Consider the following 20,812-nt stretch of genomic DNA (forward strand, 5'->3'; position numbering starts at 1 on the left):
CCCAGACCCCTGCAACAACAGCACTGTCCTTCACCAGTGGACAGTATTCACTCTGTCTGCAGGACAGTCTCCAGACCCCTGCAACAACAGCACTATCCCTCACCAGTGGACAGTATTCACTCTCTGTCTGCAGGACAGTCTCAGGGCTTCTTAGCGAACAGCCAGGTTCCAGGACTTCTTCAACAAAAGGACTGTCTTTCACCAGTGGACAAATCTGGCAAAACAACATCAAAACAGACAGACAAAGTACCAGCAAAACAGCCATGTCTCCTCAGTCCTTGGCAGCTCAGGGGGCAGGTCTCAAAAGTCCAGGGCAATTCAAAGCGGCCACCCGCAATTCTCTTAGTCTCTCTCTCTCTCTCCACGAGGTGCTGCTTCCAAAAAGATCTTCCGCCTCTCTCTTATCTCTCCAAATCTACGTCACCAGCTCCTCCCAGTTCAGGACTTTCTTTTCACATCAACAAGTCCATCCCACAGGTGGGATTAACAAGCTCTGGGTTTTAACACAATCAATTTGAAAACCAAGCCAATACAGGGGAATCTTTAATTGCCATTACTATCACAAGAATAGAACTAGTGGATGGTGGGATAGGATGGAGGGACATACAGTCAGTCTTTCACAATATATCCACTATGGAAATGTTTTGCATAGCTACACATGTGCAACCTATATTGAATTGCTTATCTTCCCTGAAGAAGGAGGTAGAGAAATAATCTGGAGTTCAAAGGTTAAAAATCAAATGTTTAATATGTATGTATGTATATTATTATTATTATTATTTTACATGTTATTGGGAAATAAGATATACAGTTACTGGGGTATAGAGGTCCACCGTGCCCTACTGGAAAGTTGGAGGGGAGATGGGGGAAGATATGGGAGAAAGCACATTGGGGGTGGGGATATTCAGTGGCATCACTATTTTAGGGTGGTAGGTAGGGGAAAATGGGGAGAAAATTTGTAACTCAAAATCTTGTGGAAATGAATGATGTAAACCAAAAAATAATAAAAAAGAAAAGTCTTTAATGTTTTTAGATTCTTAGAATTGTTTTTAAATTGAGTTAATAATCCTAATAAAACCCCTGTTGTTCCTGTTATTTAATATTTTAAAAACAAAACAGAACAATTTGCATAACTTTTAAAATGTAAGTTATATATAATTAAGTGATGTTAAATGATGTATAAAGATCTTAAATTTCATAATTTTAGAGAAACCTGCATTATAGAAAGGAATTCTATCTAGTCCTAATGTATGGTGTTTGTAAGAGGTTTCTGTAGTCACTTTGTTAATATTTTTGTGCATATTTTTCATCAATATTAATTATACATATTGACCTGCCATTTTTATATTTCAGCATTTGATTGTGAGTGTTTTATGCTTTGATTCATGGTAAATTTTTGTAAAGGTACCTGGGAATGTATTTTTTTTCTATTCCCAGTAAGTTTTCTCCAGAGCTCTATCATGTCTAAGTTTCCTAAGATTGAATTTATCTTTTGATTTTTAAAATTTATTTTGGCTAGATTTATTTAGCTCTCAAAGGGGAAATTTGTGGTCCCCCATTAGTATTTCTTCTTACTGTCTATTTTATCTTATAATTCATTTAACCTATTTTTTTTATGAATTTATGTCCCATGCCATTTGGTGCATATATGTTTAGAATTGATATTACTTCATTGTCTATGGTTCCTTTTAGCAAGATGTAATATCCCTGCTTATGACTTTTCTTAGAATAGATTCTTAGGTCTATTGGTCTCAGATCATTATAGCTATCTTTGCTTTTTTCCCTATCAGCTGAAACTATGAATTCTCCTTCAACACCTTTTATTTTTCTCTATGTATCTCTTTGTTTAAAGAATGTTTCTTGTAAGCAATCTATTGTTGGATTCTTGTTTCTAATACATTCTTTTTTTTTTTTTAAGCAATCGGGGTTAAGTAACTTGCTCAAGGTTACACGGCCAGTTATTTCTGGGTGTGGTGCTGAGTATCTGAGGCTGGATTTGATCCAGGTCATCCCGACACTGGGGCCAGTGCTCTTACTCGCTGAGCCACCTGGCCGCCCCTAAGCAATTGGGGTTAAGTAACTTGCTCAAGGTTACAAGGCCAGGTGTTTCTGGGTGGGTGCTAAGTGTCTGAGCCTGGGATTCGATCTCCAGGTTGTTCTGACACTGGAGCCGGTGCTCTTACTCACTGTGCTCCTGGCCGCCCCACTAATACATTCTTGTGTCTGCTTCAATTTTCTCAGTTATTTCCTCCCATCCACATTCTATGATTACTAACCATGCATTTCTCTCCATTCTTTTTTCTTCCCTTTAAATTTTTCTCCCTCTTATTATCCAGTCCTTACTCTAAAGTCTGTTTTGCTTTTGACTACTGACGTATTTCATCTGCCTTCTCTTTTATCACTCCCCCAGCCTCATCTCTTAATCCCTTCCCCTCCTACTTCTTTGTTGGGTAAAATTTCACTCTTTGAACCAGTTTAGATGTGACTGATGTTTAAATGTTGCCTAACACCTACAATTTCCCTCTTCACTATAAATGCTCTTCCTTGTGCCCCTTTTTTATGTAAGATAATTTTCCATATTCTTCCTCTCCCTTCCTCCTTTCTACCAGATCATCCTTCATTATAGTCTATCCATGTTATTTTTCATCACCTAACATAATCAACTCACTCCCACAACTTCTTTATATATAAAATCACTCAAACTCCCTGAATAATGATAAGAGTTCAAGGAGAAACATTTGTAATCTTCTCATGAAAATGGTAAAAAAAAAATAACATTATTGAGTCCTTTATGATTTCTCTTTCATGTTTATGATTTTCTTGAATCTTGAACTCTACAACTATGTTTTCTATTCAGCTGTGGTCTTTTTATAAGGAATGCTTTAAAGTCCTCTATTTCATTAAATATCCACTTTTCTCCCCATGGGGGGAAAAACTATATTCAGATTTGCTTTCTAGTTGAATTAGAATCCCAGGAACCTTGAATTTTGAAAGGTTATATTGCAAGCCCTTTGTTCCTTTAATGTAGTAGATGCTGAATCTTGTATGATTTGGACTTTGTCTCCACAGTTTTTGAAGGATTTCTTTCTTGCTTCTTTAACTCTATTATCTTTGGAAATGGATAGCCAGCAATTGCTGGGAGATTTTCCTTATGGGGTCTCTTTCAGGTGATCAGTGAATTCTTTCAATATCTATTTTACTGTTGGTTCTAGTATATTAGGGCAGTTTTCCTTTATGACTTTTTGAAATATTATGTCTAAGCTATTTTTCGATCATGGTGTTCAGTTAATCCAATAAGTTTAAATTATCTCTCCTCAATCTATTTTGCAGGTCAGTTGTTTTTCTGATGACAAATTTTACATTTTCTTTTTTCTTTTCTTTTGACTTTCTTAATTTTTTTGAAATCTCATAAAGTCACTACTTTCCACTTGCCCAATTCTAATTTGAAAGGAAACATTTTTTCAGTGAACTTTTGTAACACCTTTTACAACTGATTGATTCTGAATTTTAAGGTGTTATTTTTTTTCACAGAAATTATGTATCTTCTTTTTCTATGTATGTAATTATATTTTAAAGTGTATTTTTCTCAGTATTTTTGTGCCTTTTTGTATAAGCTATTAATTGTCTTTTCATAATATACTTCATTAAAAAATATTTTTTCCTGTATCACTTTTATTTGTTTTTAAAATTCTTTTTTAATCTTTTCTAGGAATCCTTGCTGGGCTTGTATCTTTTTCACAGTTTTCTTTGAGGCTTTACTTGCGCTTTTGAGGACTTTATTGTCTTCTGAGTTTTCAGCTTTATAATCCCTGTCACTTCCCTGTACCTTTTCATGGTTAGTTTGTAGTAGTAGTTTTTGTTTGCTCCCTTTCCAGCCTATTTCTTTATTTGGAACTTATTTTAAGGTTGGGCTTCCCCTGCCTCCCCCCTCTTCCAATTTTGGGAGGGGGGATTCTCTCTCAAGCTTTAAGTTTTTTTTCACACTGCTGTTTTCAGTATTTCTGGTAGTGTGAAAATTTTTTTTTGTCTTCTATGGTGATGTAATCTGGGTAAAAGTTAGTCACCACTCGTTTTGTCTGTACTCTGGTCCTTTTCTAGAAAGTGCCACCTGATCCCTTGGAATTGCAATTAATACTTCTCCTTGGAACCTCTACTCCTTTGGGGCAGAAGTGAGACTCTTCCTCAGGAACCCTAATCGCTTGAGACCAGAAATGATACTGTTCTTCAAGACCCTCTATTCTTCTAGAAAAAACTGCTTTCCCCAGTCCTTGAACTATGACCCAAATGTTGGTATAGGCAGGGGAGTTGCCAAACTGTGCCTGGTCCTGCATTTGTTGATAGCATAGGCAACATAGGCATCCCCTGGTAAATTGATGATCATTCAATATTATCTAAAATGTGAATAGAAAAACAAATGTTTAGCAGCTAAGCACTGATGTCTGGGTACTCCAATGGAGAATTGTTACATTGACATGGAAATATTTGCAGTTGCTCTTTGAATCCAGTCATCCTACTCATTATACAACTGTCTAACTGTATTACTGTTTAGTGCTTTTCCCTCCATCTTTTACTCAAGAATGGAGCACTGCAATACATGTAATACTTCGCTAAACTCTAGGTAAACGATGTATTCATCATTCATCTTGTCTACAAGTTTAGGAATCCTGTGCCAAAAGGAAATTGGGTAAGTCTGGTATGACATATTCTTCATAGTGCCATGCTAGCCTTTTTTTTATTCATCATATTTATTTGTAGATGTTAACCTATTATTACTTTAATTTTCTTTTAGTAGAATTTCCTTAAGAATTCAAGACAATCTCACTAGTATATATGTACAAGACTTCACCCCCCCTCCTCGTTTATCAAAATTGGGGCAGCATTATCTCTTCCCCAATTTAATGTACTCCTCCCATGTTCTTTTTTTTTTCAAATGTCCCTCACATTTGATCAGCAATCTCATTCCTCAATTTAGACAGATTGTTCCATTCCTATGAATACAATTGTTTTTGTCAAGTCATTTGAATTCTTCAATATTAACTATGTTCTCTTTTACTATGTGTTCTTTCTTATATTGTGTATCAACTCCATAAGGGTAATTTTTCCCTTGTCATTTTTCATGCAAAGATCATTACATTTGGCAGGAAAAAATGGGAAAAAGGAAAAAAAAACTAGAGTAGCTAGGTATTCTCATGATATAAGTAATCATTGTCCTACCAAACCCAAGCATTAGTCTTTTAATTTTTGTAATACTCTATTTTCTGACAACAGCCCTCTTATTTCAGCCTAAGATCACATTAGTTTCTGGGATGGTCCTAATATTTCAAGTTTCATTTGCAATATAAATTAAAATTCCTAAGCCTAGGGATTATTTTTTTCAAATTGATGAAACCTCTTGCTAACAGAACTGTTTAGGATTTTTAAGAGGACACTAGAAAATCCATTGTGAATTGTGCCATGAGGTTTTCATTGTTAATTTTTGGTACGAGTCTATAGAAGTTTATATGCATGGGCAATGACTAATCTTCCCTTGAATCTCAGACACCACTCCAGAATTGAAGATATGGATAGGTGTGCCAAATGAGGTAAAAATTATTTTCTTAGGTGTGGTTGAATAGTTTCAACTATTCAGAAGGCTTAAAAGAAATGATAGCTGGGTTCACAATCAGCAACAGTGAAATATAAGATTTTCTGCAACTTTAAACGAGAGTTTCTTGAAAAATTGACTCTACTAAGGCACCAGATAGCTCCCCTCCCCTCAGTAGAAATGTTGATTACTTCAAAATACCATTTAGAGCAATATGTATTGTCAAACAGAGGCTTTGCCAAACCATTTTGCTTTGTTTCTGTCTCTTAAACACAGAACAGGAGCCATCTGCTCAACACGAGTATTAACAGAAGCAACTTGAGATGTCAAGAACTAAAGAAGCTTTCATCCAGCACTGAATACCCATTTTTATCTCCTCACATGTGGAAATATAGTGTAACTTTCAACGACACAGCATCACCTAATACAGGAACCAGATCACTTAGATTCTGGACACTTCTCTTACAAAGGAGAGAGACAAAATATGTAAATCCTGGTCTTCTCTGCATTATACACTTATTTTCTCCCAAGAACTGTTAATTTTTCTTCCATTTTCCCTCCTTCCCTCTTTTTCCATCCATTACTTCCTGTTTTCCTTCCTTCCTTCTTTCTTTCTTCCTTCCTTCCTTCCTTCCTTCCTTCCTTCCTTCCTTCCTTCCTTCCTTCCTTCCTTCCAGTCTCCTTTCCTTCCTTCCTTCTTCCTCTCTCTCTCTCCTCTCTCCTTCCTTTATGTTCTGCTTTTTTTTTCTTTTCCTGCCCAGTGACACTTATGTGAAGCTTGTTCTGTGACCAAAATCAGGAAGTGGGAGAAGTTCTAGAAGAATTTTGGATACTTACACCCAAAGGGTGTATTGGGATAAGAGCAGTACACTAATTTCCCATTAAACCTTGTCTCTTTTTTTGCTTGAAAGATAATGGACCCTTAATTCAGATGTAATTGAGTCAGATGATAAAGGCTGAAATGGAAAAAAACTGCTGACATAAATTCTTGGTTACCTAGGAGGAAAAAAAACTAACTAGGCCATGATAGTCACCATCTCCTCTCTCAGGTTTCATATTTATGGAACAGTAGGATCAAGGAAGCAATATTTTCATCCTTGCTGACTAAGGTTTCCTCATTACATCTAAAGAAACTTTGTTATGATAACTTTTAAATTGATTGGGACTTTGTTGGCATATCCCAATATCAAAAGTGATTTGCAGACTGGCCTTGGTCCAGTGCTGAGCTACAGTATTTTAGGTATGGATTCTGTTCTCCCAGCTTGCTGGGACCAAGTTTCCTTTATATTCACATTTGTATCTCTTGATGTTTTCTTATGCTGATTACTCAGGTATATGAAACATGGCAGTGAATCTTCACATTAGATCTTTAAGTCTCCAAATAGAGGATGAATATATTCTACAAATGTAGAGCAGAAATTTTAGTACTTTTATTTGGGCAAGTCAAGTTCCATGACTTCTAATTATCTAAGAAGGTGTTTTTCTTTCTTCTTTTTAACCAGGAGGAGGAGTCAGTGTAAATCAGTACTTAGCATAGCTTACAGAATAGGGATACAAAGAATAGGTGGAAAGTCATCGCTTACTTTGAGAGTCCATGGTCTTGGATATGAATATATAACATTCCATTTGTCCTTACTGCAAGAAGAGGGGGAAGGACAACTTCCATTTGGAGTAGTTACAGAATACATAAAATATGAAAGATTCACCTTCCTCAGGCACGCACAGAAACTGTATGGATATCATAACTGTATTAAAGATAAACTTAAATAGTAGAAATCATGACTGATCTCTGCAAATATAATTAAAATTGTCATACTGCATAATCATTTTTATCTAGTGCCACATGTGTCAAATTAAAATAAAAACTAATTATTTTTTCGAGCTACAAAAATAACAATGTTTATTTGAGGGAAGAAAATTTGGTCAAAGATTTCAAGGGAAATAATCCCAAAAGAAAATTAAAGGGAAGACTAGCAGTGCCATATTTCAAACAGCACCACAAAGTAGTAATCATCCAAAGAATCTGGTATTGGTACAGAAATATAATTGTCAATCAGAGCATATTCAATGAATAACATCCAGAAAATATTGAACATAGCAACTTACTGTCAACTTATTATTGTGGTTGTTGTTTGTTCTGGTTCCTATTGTTGTTATCATTAGTGATTATTGTTATCTAGAAATTCTATATTATTTAGGGTATGTGAATAACTTTAAAACTGTTATGTTATTTTATCAAAATGAAAACCTGGTGGGTAGGTGGTATTATTATTCCCATTTTATACATGAGGAAAACAAATTAAGGGACTTACGCAGGGATATCCAGCTGGTAAGTATCTGGAAATGAATTTGAACTCAAATTTTCCTGACTCTAGGTCAAAAAATGAAAAGATAAGGACATATTATTTGACCACTTCTGGGAAAACTGGAAAGCAGTCTGGCAGAAATTAGATTCTGCTCAATATTTTAAACCATAACAAAAAATAATCTAAATAAAAGTAGGCCCTAACTAAAAATATCAAATTACAAAAGAATAAGTGGCAGAAATGAGATAACTTTCACATAGAAGAAGCTTTCATAACCAGAAAGGATGAGGAGGATCACTGAAGTCAACATTTATAATCTGATAACATAATTTTTTAAACGAATTTTTAACAAACGAACAAGCTGTGCGCTGAGCTTGGCATAACAACAATCTTTTTGCTCATTCTCTGAAGGAAATCGACCTTGGCAAAGTCCCAGAGTGATTTCACAGCAGCACCAGGCGGTCCCTGAGCTTGGACAAGCACCTGCAGTACCCATAGTTCAGTCCTGAAGTCCTGCTTGTCCGACTTGTCTCATTGTTGCTGTTATCAGTCATTGTCAGGGCTACATCTCACATGGAGGTCAGAAGAAGTGATGCTGGGACCCACTCAAAGTCTCTCTGAAGAATTTTGAAGCCAGCTGTGAGACATATAAGACATTGACACAGAACCCTCCAGCATGATGCGCCTGCCTCAAAGAACATGCTATACTCCATGAGCAAAGCAGAATTGTAGTAGTTCAAAAGAAATATGAGATGCACACACTTAGAGATATCTCCGCTCCAAATATTCAGATGGGCTGTCTGTGCCTGACCTGTAGTAGATCATGCTGAGCTCGTATTGTTCTGATTGACCACAGTTGCAGGCATAGTCCCTTGACCCCAACAGAGTGATATCATTTTTGTCCTCTTCAAGAATGAAGGGTGACAGCCATCTCCTCTATTCCACCTAAGCTACACACAGAGCTGGTCATCGTCCTGTTCTTAGCAACCCCACAAGTGTTTCACTTCCACATTCATGAAATTCCTTTATCTAATCGTGTTTGTAGAACTTCTAAACATGTTCTTTATTCTCACTATGACCTCCTGTGTAGAATGTGAAGTGGGATGTGGGATTATATTCATCATACTCTGTTTTCATTCTAATTTACATTCTGCTGAAGGAAACTACACACAATTATGAAACCATAGTAGCTGATTTGGTTCACTACATATTGGTTATATCATCCCAACTGTGCCTTCATTGTAGAAAGGCAATCTGTTTACGTCTTCCCTTTGTTGTAGCCAGCTGGGTGGCACAGCTGGTAGATTTCTGGGTCTGAACTGAAAAAGACGTGTGTTAATCTGTCCTGAGATGCCTAATAAAATTGTGACCTTGGGCAAATAACATAACCTCTTTGCCTCAGTTTCTTCAACTGTAACATGTTTATACATACAGTGTTTCTGGCTTTATTTTTAATGCTATCAAAATATCTCTCTAGGTCTCAGTTTTGTAGTATTTATATCACAAATGATAGTGGTATTTCATCGAAGGCTTTTCCTGCATGTATTAATCACATGATTTGCAGTTATGTTTTCAAAATATTACTTTTGCTGATTTTTTCTCCCATTAAGTAATAACTTCATCCATCATAGCGAATGACATTTTTAGATGGATTGTTGTAGTTCATTGACAGGCTTTAATTTAACATTTTTATTTAATGTTCAATAATGATATTGATCTACAGTTTTCTTGTTTATCCTTCTCTAGTATAGGTATTAGGACTGTATCTCCCAAATTAATCTCATAGGATAACTTTCTCTCATTTTTTTATGAATAACTGTTTGCTATGGATGCTAATTTTTTCTTTAAAAATTAATTGAGTTCTCTTATAAAACTACCAGAATCATAAGTTTTCCTGGTGTGACTGTTTTAGAAAAAAGTTGCATTTTCTTTTCGAACACTGGGCTATTTAAAATTTGTTTGCTCTTTTGCTGCTTTGGGCATTTTATATCTGTGAAATCATCTCCCTATTTTGATTGTGTTCTCAGTTTGTTTTGATTATTCTTTGTATTTCGTTTGCATTTGTTGTTATTTTACCTTGTGCATTTATCAATTTGATTACATTTTAATAGGGCGAAGACAATAACAAAGGGGAGTTGAAAAGTGATGGGGAGGCACATTCAAATGAAGCTTGCTGGCATGAGGGACATGGTTTTGAGGTCTAGAAAAAGTAAAATAAAAAATAGGGCCTAGTGGGAAATGAAATCTGGGCATCCAAGGCCCAAAATGCTCAAAATGGATTCAGGGATGAAGAGTGACAATAAAATCAGGTAAAAGGAGTTTTAAAATCTGTATTGGGACTAAAAGTATCATTAAATAAATAGACTTTTGTTTGAAGTAAAGAGGACAATGATGATTGACATCATCTGAGGAGACAGAGCTCTTAACTGATTTCTTCTTTACTTAACTAAGTGGAAGGACTTTTTAATTAGAAATGACAGAACAAAATAAATGTAAATACGGAGTTGCAATGAAAGATAATGGATTAAGTACATTAAGAATATGGTTTATCTTGATGAATTCACATCAGTTGGCCCTGAAAAAATATATTCTCAGGCACCGACAGACTGTCCAATATGATTACTGAGTTACTGTCAGTTACATATGAAAGCACTAGAAACATGTCAGAGATGTCTTCATGTTGGGGGAAACATAAATCAAAACAACAAAAGAAAACACGTCATATATCTTAACCTTAGTTTTCTTCATGGTTATAGCATTGTCCTAATTCTTTTCCTACCCTTGCACATAACTCTGTGATGCAACCACTTTCTAAACTGTAAAGCCCTATTCCAATTATTGCTATTATAATTATTGTTGTTATTGTTTGTAGGCAGGATAATTGGATTTAAGGGAACTGATGTATTGATGAAATAACTTGGTAAAAAGAAAAGAAAAAGCTTAGGAAGGCATTACGGGGTCCTTTTAGTGGGCATAGTATGAATGAGAAGCCATCAAAGGAAATTAGGAAAAGTCAGAGAGATTAAGGGACTCTGGCATCCTTTTCATGGGTATGATATAAATGAGGAGCCAACAAAGGAAACTAGCAATATCAGACAGAAGAACCAGGGGCAAATAGTGTCACGAAAAGCTAAAGAAGACGGATCATCCAGGGGAGTCAGAATAATCTAGTGGATAGAGAGTTTCCTAACTCATCTTTGAATTCTGTTCTGTAGTTGTCTTCCCAGAGGTTTCCCAATGGATTTTGTTCTTTATTCCAGCTTAGAATCTCCCATTCTTTCATGTGACTTTCTGTGGCTGCCAATGGCTTCTCTGCTTCATATCCACAGGCAATCTATTCACTATGTTAGAGGTAACATAAGGCAACAGTGTTAGTTAGTTAACTTTCTAGTTTGCTGCTCACTAAAACACTCCTCTGATGTGCTTTCATTTCCTCTCCTCCATGACATTGAAAAAGCACAAATAAATAAATCATAAGGACTCAGGACTTCTGCAAATGGTAGAATGAACAATCTCATAAAGATTTCCCCCCTTCAAATCTGAAGGATTTCTCCTTGCTTGCTTCTGCATTTTCACATGGTTTGTTTTGCTTTTAACATCCGTTTTAGGTGACCTAGACATGCACAAAGAAACATCTTATTACATATAGAAGGATAATTACATCTTTGACTAATAAAAAGTTGACATAGACTAGTATTCTGGCATTCCCTCAGAAATCTCCCTGCTGCTGCTGCTATTACTGCAGTCTTTGTAAAATGAGAATCCATCACCTTCCTCTTGCCTCACATTAGTAACCTAAGGCAGTAAACAATAGGACACAGTTATAACACTCCTTTTTCTCTCTGCAGAAGAGGTATAGAGGAAAGCAGACAGTTTTGTCTACTTGTGGTTGCAGTACACTCATTGCTAATTCACAGTTCTCAGTCAAGGAACAGGGGTAATTGAGGCAGAGTGGTAGACGTGAGTGTTTAGTGTAGTGTAGTGTAATTTCTAAGTCAAATATCTCATATTTCTGTAATATGCACAGATTCATAGCCTGTTAGGCATTATTATAAATTGTTCTTCAGAATATTTGGATTAGTATGTAAACCCTTCAACAATGCATTAGTGTCCCAATTTTTCCACATTCACTCCAACATTTGTCAATTTCCTTTTTTTTTTGTAATATTACCAATCTGATAGATATGATGTTGTAACTCAGTTATTTTAATTTGTATTTCTCCAATCAATAATGATTTTAGAGTATTTTTAATTTGACTACAGAAAGCTTTGATTTCTCCTTCTGAAAACTTCCTATTCATATCCTTTGGCTCTTTATCAACTGGGAAATGATCTGTATTTTTATAAATTTGATTCTGTTACCTATATATTTGAGAAACGAGACCTTTGTTATAGAAATTAGATGTAAAATTTATTGTAGTTTCTTACTTTCCTTCTAATCTTGGATGAATTGGTTTTGTTTGTGCAAAATCTTTTAATTTATTGTAATCAAAATTATTCATTACTCATCCTGAGATCCTCTCTTGTTTGGTCATAAATTCTTCCCTTATCCATAGATCTGAAAGGTCCTGCTTGATTTTAATATACAATCCCTTCTATTCATTTATATCCTACATCAATTCTTCACCAATGGCTTCTTGTATATAAACTTAGGCAAGTCCTACCAAAGTGACTAATAGACCCATTAATGTACAATTGGGCCAGCCTTTTCAAATACAGAGTTCCTCATTACACCAAAAGGTTATTTTCAAAGTAGCAACTTTTGGGACTATAGGCACTCATAAAGTGTAGCAATATTGGGATCTGAACCAGTTGAGGAAATACCCACATATGTTTTTGGAGTAAAGAAGTATATTCCTAGCAGACACAGTGAATAATGAAATAACAACATAGCTTGAATTTCCTCAGACATTTGATAAAATCTTTTAGCAAAACATTGTGTACAGTAATAGAGAATTTGTGGGATAGAGGAGAATATAATTAGATTAATCCAGAACTTTTTGAATTATGTAAACCTATGATTGTCAACGAAAGGATTGGTGTTCCCCTTGAGGTAGGACTTTAGTGTAGTGTTTTATGGAAATTGTGCTGGCAGAATTTTATATTAATTTCTTGACTGAAGGGAAGGGAATATGTATTTCTATAGCATCTGCTATACTCCAAGCACTGTGCTAAGTGCTTTAAAAATATCACTTCATTTAATCCTCACAACTCTACAAGTTAAGTGCCATTATTTCCCCCCATTTTTCCATTTACCATTCCATTTCCATTTTACACTTGAGGAAACTGAGGCAAGTAGCAAGGGAGTAACTTGCTAAAGGTCATACAGCTAGTGTCTGGGACTGGATTTGAATGAAGCAGAAATGCAAGGTGTATTAATTTTATTCATTTGTTTGCTTATTTAATTTTTTTTTCTTTTTGGAGGGCAATTGGTGTTAAGTGACTTGCCCAAAGTCACATGGCTAGTAAGTGTGTCAAGTGTCTGAGGCTGGATTTGAACTCAGATTCTCCTGACTCCAGTTCTGGTACTCTATTCACTGCACCACCTAGCTGCCCCATGTGTATTAATTTTAAAGATGGCACTATGTTATGGGAGACATTCATGAGGTAGTATGACAAAATAGGGATAAAAGTATTGACAAACTGGAATGATTAGTTAGATTTAATAAATGTGAAAAATATGAAACTAAATTTTTGTTCCAAATTGAGAAGCAGAGAGTTTTGGGTGGATGTGGTTTGGTAATATTGCTTCTGAAAAACATTTTATAAGTTTTTCTAAGTGCAAGTTAAGTACGAATTATGATCATAGAAATAACCATAATTATCATTATAGCTGTAGGTCACGCTAAGGCAACCAGAGAAGCAGGTGAGTATCAGTCTATATTAAGAAAAGCCCTTTGCCCAGATCATTGTGGATATAGTTCTTTCTCTGCTATTCTCAGGTTACAAGACATTGGCCTTCTTAAGAAACCTGGCTTTTGTTGTTTGTGTTCAGTCATTCAGTCTTGTCTGACTCTTTGTGACCCTATGGATCTGTTCAAGCTTATACATTGCTTCCACAACATTCTATATCCATCTCATCCTCTACTGTCCCCTTTACCTTTTGCCCTAAATTTATCCCAATACCAGAGTCTTTCCAATGAGTCCTGTCTTCTTATTATGTAGCCTAAAGAATCTAAGCTTCAGTATTTGTCCTTCCAATAAACAGTCTGAATTAATTTCTTGAAATATTGACTGATTTGATCTCTTTCCAGTACAAGGGATTTTCAAAATTCTTCTCCAGCACTACAGTTTGAAAGTCAATTCCGGAGCCAGTGCTCAGCTTTTTTTGTTATAGTCCAACACTCACAACTATATGTTACTACTGCAAAAACCATGACTTTGCATTACAGAGATTGTTGATATTTCTCCCAGTCACCATAATTCCAGCTTTTAATTCATCCAGTCTGACATTTCACATGATGTACTCTGAATATAAGTTAAATAAATAAGGTGACAATATATAGCCTTTCCCAATCTTAAACCAATCAGATATTTCACATTCATTTCTAACTGTTGCTTCTTGACTTGCATATAGGTTCCTCAGGAAACAAATAAAATCATAAGGGACTCCTATCTCTTTGAGTCTTGACACATTTGGTTGTGATCCACACAGTCAAATGCTTTACTATAGTCAATTAAGCAGAAAGATGTTTTTGTGAAGTTCCCTTAGTTTCTCTATGATCCAGCGAGTTTTGATCTGTATGTCTTGGGTAACCCAGCACAGTATAGCTCAGAGTTTCATTGAGCTATGCAAGTCCTTCTACCACAACATGGCAGTGACCAGGAAGGGTCAAATTCTCCAAGAGATGAAATTGTAAATGTTTGCAGTGAATATTATCTCTAGAAACAGAACCAGTGCTGATCATCTTCATAGGACGCTCCCTCTTGGTGGGCAGTTGTGTGGATGCTGGTTAAAAGGATACTGTGGGAGAAAGGGAATGACTTACTGCCTTTAGACCTATATAAAGGTTTTCAAGAAATCAGCCTGAGTCACCAGTTTTCAGTGTGTATTCACTTATTATTTACTGTCCAAGGTAACAGTAGTCCTTAACTGAATGGTCCATGTATAATGTACCTATTGTTGAGGGGAAAGTCCTTATTTAAAATAATCTTGGGGCGGCTAGTTGGCACAGTGAATACAGCACCAGCTCTGGAGTCAGGAGGACATGAGTTCAAATCTGACCTTGGACACTTAACACAAATCTAAACATGTGACCTTGGACAAGTCACTTAACCCCAATTGCCCTTCAGAAAGCAAACATATAATAATAACAATAATAATGAAAATAATCTTGATCTTGGGTCCCAAAAACCCTAGGGGATTGGGCTAGATGGTCTCCAATTTTCCCTCCTACTTCCCAAATCTTTAGTCTTGTGGATCTGTACATGTTTGGCATGATATGGGTGTAGCACATGAGTCTTTCATTACTTGGAAAAAGCAACAGAATTCCCAAGGGACCCAAGTCTCACTACTGATCAACACAAAAGGACTGGCTACTTGAAAAGACATTGATAAAAAGATAGGGACATAGAACAGCCAGGACCCAGTTTTTTGAGAAAAATATGCATAAATAGTAAGGACAGAGCATGCTGAGTTGAAGAAGAAAAAAGTGCTCACCAACAACAGAATGGCTTTAGTGGCTTTGATCTCAGGGGAGGCTCTGCGAGAGTGGCTGGTGCTATGAATGTGCTGGACTCGCTGGTGGTGTTGATACAGGAGAAACACCATGTATCCACCAGTAACAGTCATTAAAACCACAAGCACAGAATCATAAGAAGACTTCCAGACTTGAAGTTTTAGTGAGTCCATGGCAAAGGGGTCAACAAAGCAAAACCCCAGTTTGTCTCTGCCTTTAATCATTGTGCTATTCTGTTTTGCACCAGTTGTATTCACAAGAAGAGCAATGTCCATTAAGATATTGAGCATCCAACAGAAAACACAGCAGGGTATGATGCCCTTTGGGGATCGAACTTTGAGGACTACCCACTTTGGGCTGTTGGGGCTGATGGCAATGGCCTGGAAGCTACTAAGTAGGCAGGTACTGCAGAGGGAAAGGCCCCGGGATACTCTCTGTAGATAACTTAGGATATTACACTCAACATCATTCAGAAAAATATTGCCCTTCCAAGAAAATATTGCTGTGGGAATTCCCCTGTAAAGAAGAAAAATTGCATTGGCAAAGGACAGTTGGATAAGAATTAGGTTTATGCGTCTGGGACTCTTCTGAGTGATGAAATGAAAACAATAATGGTAAATGAGGAACACGTTTCCTAGGACTCCAATTAGTGTCTGCACCAGGTAGACAATCCCCAGGACTTCATCATGGAAAGTCATTCCTTCGATGATTTGCTTAATACAACTGCTCTCCAATCCAACGTGACCTGAGGAGGAAAAAATGGAATTCTGACTATCCCAGTCTCAGCTTCCTGATGAGATTTCATGATATCCATATTTTTCCAATAAGACACAAACATTCTTCCCAGTTAAGCTGCGTACAAACCACTTTAGAAAATGCCTTCCTCCTAGGACTTCTTGGAAGTCAGTGATGCAAGCATGGTTTCTACCCATGTTGTAGTATCCCAGACCGGGAAGGTCTTTGAAAAGAGCAGAGTAGCCTCTAGACCCAACTTCCTTCTAGGAATTAGATTCTCCTCTGGAGAAGTGTGGGGAGAAGAGAAGCTAGAGATGTCTCTTCTTCCTCCCTTTGAACCACACAATGGCACCCTCATGCTACATGTGGGGGAGAGGTCCTCGCTACATATGGGCCTTGCTACATGTGGGTCCTCATAAAACTGAGAAAGATGGTATAGATAAGTCTTATGGTCCAAGGGACAACTTGAGATTTCATGGACAAAAATTCTTGCCACGTTTGTGAAGCTGTTCGAGTCTATAATGGTGATTTGGTAGTCATTGCTTGGATAGGTCTTTATTATGGTTTTGGATTGCTTAATAACAAATATCAGTAATAACATTCATAATAATAATGCTTATAAAGCACTTCAAGCCTTACAAAACATTTTGTACATATTATCTCATTAAATTTTGAGGAAAGTGTTGACAAGTAAGTGCAATAAAATCCATTTTAGAGATGAGGAAACTGAAGGTGAGGGAGTTTAAATGATGCCTAATGTCTCCAGCTAGTCAGTGTCCAAGGCATTTTCTAACTCATCTCTTCCTACATCTAAGTCCAGCACCCTATTGGCTAGGACCCATCCAGTGTGCCACCCAACTGATTTGGTCATTTAATCATATATTTTATCCCATTTTCACTTGCTTCTTCCCTCTTTTCACAATGAGATTGTTTGATCTTTTCGATAGAGACAATCTTAATATGTTTCATAATGATTTGCGTATAGCAGAAACACAAAAAAATTTTATGAATCAGCTAAATTTCAAGAAACCCTTCAGATATGGGAATGGTAATCATTACCTTCATTTTCCTAGAGAGAATTATACAGCACTCTTGCATGTGGAGTTAAAGGACCTTGCCACCTTCCTTTTTTGTTGTTTTGTTGTGTCTGACTTTTTGTGACGCCATGAACACATGTCCTTTGGGTTTTCTTGGCAAAGATACCGGAGTGGTTTGCCCTTTCCTTCTATAGTGTGTCCCCAATGTACAGGTGAAGAACTGGGACAGATAAAGATTAAGTGACTTGCCCAGGGTCACAGAGCTAGTATGTATCTGAGGCTCAATTTGAATTTAGTTCTTCCTGACTCCAGACCAGCTCTCTTTCTACTGCACCATCTAACTTTCACATCTTCCTTTTACTGAAGAGAATAAAACCTTTCCTCCCCTCCCCATCCCGCTATCTGCACAGCCCATGAAAGTTAGAATGTGATGAAGCCTTCTAGGTCTTGAACGCTCCTCTTTTAGTCTGTAAAAATTATATATATATATATATATACATATACATATACATATATATATTCCCTCATTCAATGTCTTTTGGCCTGCTGAGCAGCTAACGACCACTTTTTTTATTTTTAATTTCTAACCTTGCCAATAAATTGAATGGGCTCTGAACGTTGGTCTCAGTTTATCTTGATTTAGGTTGCAAAAGAGGGAATGATTTTGCAACCTTTAAAATAATAGGTAAATGTCTTCTTAGAAAATAATTAATCTATATTTCTAGGTTCTCACATAGGAATGACATTTTATGTCTTCTATTCTTTTATTCTGCTTTTTGGTGTTTAATAATTCTCAATCATGCCCGACTCTTCATGACCCCCTTTGAGTTTTTCTTGGCAAATATACTGTAGTGGTTTGCCATTTCCTTCTCCAGCTCCTTTATTAGATGAGGAAATGAAGGCCAACAGGGTTAAGTCAGTTGCCCCAAGTCACACAGCTAGTGTCAGAGGCTGGATTTGAACTCACGTCTACCTGACTCTAGGACTAACACTAACACAGTGGATACACTGTGCCCCTAGCTGTTCATGTTTTATCATTATATATACATATATGTGTGGATATACATACATGCATAATGCATACACCCCCTTTCATGTCTCTTATTCTTTTAGAATTATATAGATAAAATAGATATACCATTATAAACCCCATATATACACACATACAGATTATGTATACATATATACACATACAGATTACACACACATACATCTATATGTATTGCTAAGCTTAATAAAAATAAGAAATATAAAATATCTTCCCTATGTAAGTAATATATATATATATATATATATATACATTTATATATATGTATGTATATGTCTTTCTCTTTTTGCCCTGTGCCTAGGCTGTCAAGTCAATGACTGGTGACTTAGCTTAAACTCAGCTTTGATTTTTGCTTTGCTTAGGAAACCTAACAACCAGTCTAGGCACCTCTTACTGCAAAGAACAATTTGCAAAACCCAAGAAACCAGTAAATCTTTCTGAAGACAAGGCATCAAATAACTGGGATCAGGGAGGATCATGGGAAGGGATACAGAGGAAAAGAGAAGATGTAGAGGAGATTGGAATGATGACTCAGACATACTGCTTTCATCTCAAGCTGGAGGTTTGTGTAGCAGTGCTGTGTTAACATTGAACGGCCACATAGTGAGATATTGGAAAAAACTCTGCTACTTACCTGACTGTTTGCATGATTTTGAGTCTCTCTCCCCTCTCTGGCAATCAGGTTTAAGTGACATGTACAAGGTCACACAAATAAAACCCTAAATGCAAGCTGAGGAAGTCAGACTGAATGTGGCCCCATTCAGCTTTAATCCTAGGAATCTTTGGGTGAGAACAGACCAAGTCCAGTCATATAATGAACATGTTCACAACATTCCAGTGGACACTGAACTCATTGCCCACATTTTTCTCATAGTATAGAAGACAATATTGGGTGTAAGAGACATTGTGGGGTGAGAAGGAGCTGAAACCAAAGCCTTAAAAGGCAGACACTGCTGTAAACCATGTTAGGCACCTCCCCCCTCCCCTTTTCCAATGTTTGTTAGGTAGAACTGAGTGAGTCCTCCTCATCAGACTGGGCTCTTGCCAGAGAATTAAGACACCCCTTCCCCCCAACACCCCCCTCCGCCCCCCATGGCCTCACCTTTCATGATTTCCTTAGGCTGTGGCTAGACCAGCAATTTCTTGGTATGCTGTTGGGACAAAATTATTAAGAGGCAATATCTCATGCATTTGACCCTATACCTATTTCCCTGGCAAGATTTAGGTTTAGCTTAAAGCAGGGGAGGGAGGGAGAGGGAGAGGGAGAGGGAGAGGGAGAGGGAGAGAGAGAATGAGAGGGAGATGGAGAGGGAGAGAGACAGACAGAGGGAGATAGAGAGAGAGAGACAGAGAGAAACAGAGTAACATAAAAAGATAGAGAAGCAGAGACAGAAAGAGAGGCAAAGAGAGAAACACAGAGATAGAGAGAATGAGAGACAGAGAAAGTCAGAGACACAGAGAAGGAGATAGAGGAACATACAGAGACAGCGAGACAGAAAGACAGAGGGTGTGGGGTGGGGCAACATCTCCTGAACCATCATAGTAGGCAATATATCCCTTGTCATTCTGAAGGATAAAATCACACCTACATTGGCATACTCCACAAGATCCCTGCTTTATCTCCAGCACCCAAATACTCAGGGATATCACCTCCTAGAAAAGGCTCTCCTAATCAATCTCAACCTCTGAGACCAAGAAATACTCACCCAGTCTGTCTCTGCTACAAAAGAATGAGTGGGAAACCCATGTATGTATATGCAGAGTAGGGAGGAATGGGATTCCAGATACTGGCAGAGATATGTCTGAGTCCATCTCCTCCAAGACCTCTTATTTTCATGTCATCTGCAAGGAGCAGTGACACTGTGTGCATGGGGAATCTGGGATATGTCTAAAGAATCAACCAACTTTGGCCTCAGGTGAAATTCCCCATCAACAATGACTATTGATTAATTGGAATTTACATAGGAGAACCCCTGAGCCATGGGGACAGAAACTTTTCCTATATCCCATGAGAGGATAGCATCAAGTGAGGATGAGTCAAGGTCTTAGGGAGGGGAAGCCAGGGATTCTTGAGAGCTGATAGGTAATGTACCTGTGCATGTACCCTGAGGATTCTACTGAACTGTTCTATTCTTTAAGTCAATTTCCTTGAATTCAATACAATCAGCATTTATTAAGCACCTACTCTGCGCCAAGCACAGGAGAAAGAAATGGCAAATCACTCCAGTATCATTGCCATAAACAACAACAAAATCCAACATAGATGGTATTCCATGTCATGGTGTGTGAGGTCAAGAAAGAGTCATACATGACTTGAACAATGAAACAATGTGCCAGGCTGTAATAAGAATGTAAATTTTAAAGATCTTCCCTGCCCCTAGGCTAATGTGCACCTGAAGCCTGGGGTGGGAGGCTTGTTTTTC

General features: G+C 37.1%; 1 protein-coding gene across 1 annotated transcript; it reads right to left on the reverse strand.

The window, feature by feature from the left end:
- Positions 1-15,298: 15,298 nt before the first annotated feature.
- LOC138163285 (vomeronasal type-1 receptor 1-like) lies at positions 15,299-16,267 on the reverse strand. The gene has a single exon (XM_069090835.1). It carries the CDS (start codon positions 16,265-16,267, stop codon positions 15,299-15,301), a length of 969 nt encoding a protein of 322 aa, XP_068946936.1.
- Positions 16,268-20,812: the final 4,545 nt, after the last annotated feature.

The sequence above is a fragment of the Petaurus breviceps genome, unplaced genomic scaffold (genome assembly GCF_028583685.1).
Source record: "Petaurus breviceps papuanus isolate PSGF00001 unplaced genomic scaffold, PetGlider_PUasm1.0 188, whole genome shotgun sequence".
In the NCBI taxonomy this organism is placed as follows: Eukaryota; Metazoa; Chordata; class Mammalia; order Diprotodontia; family Petauridae; genus Petaurus; species Petaurus breviceps.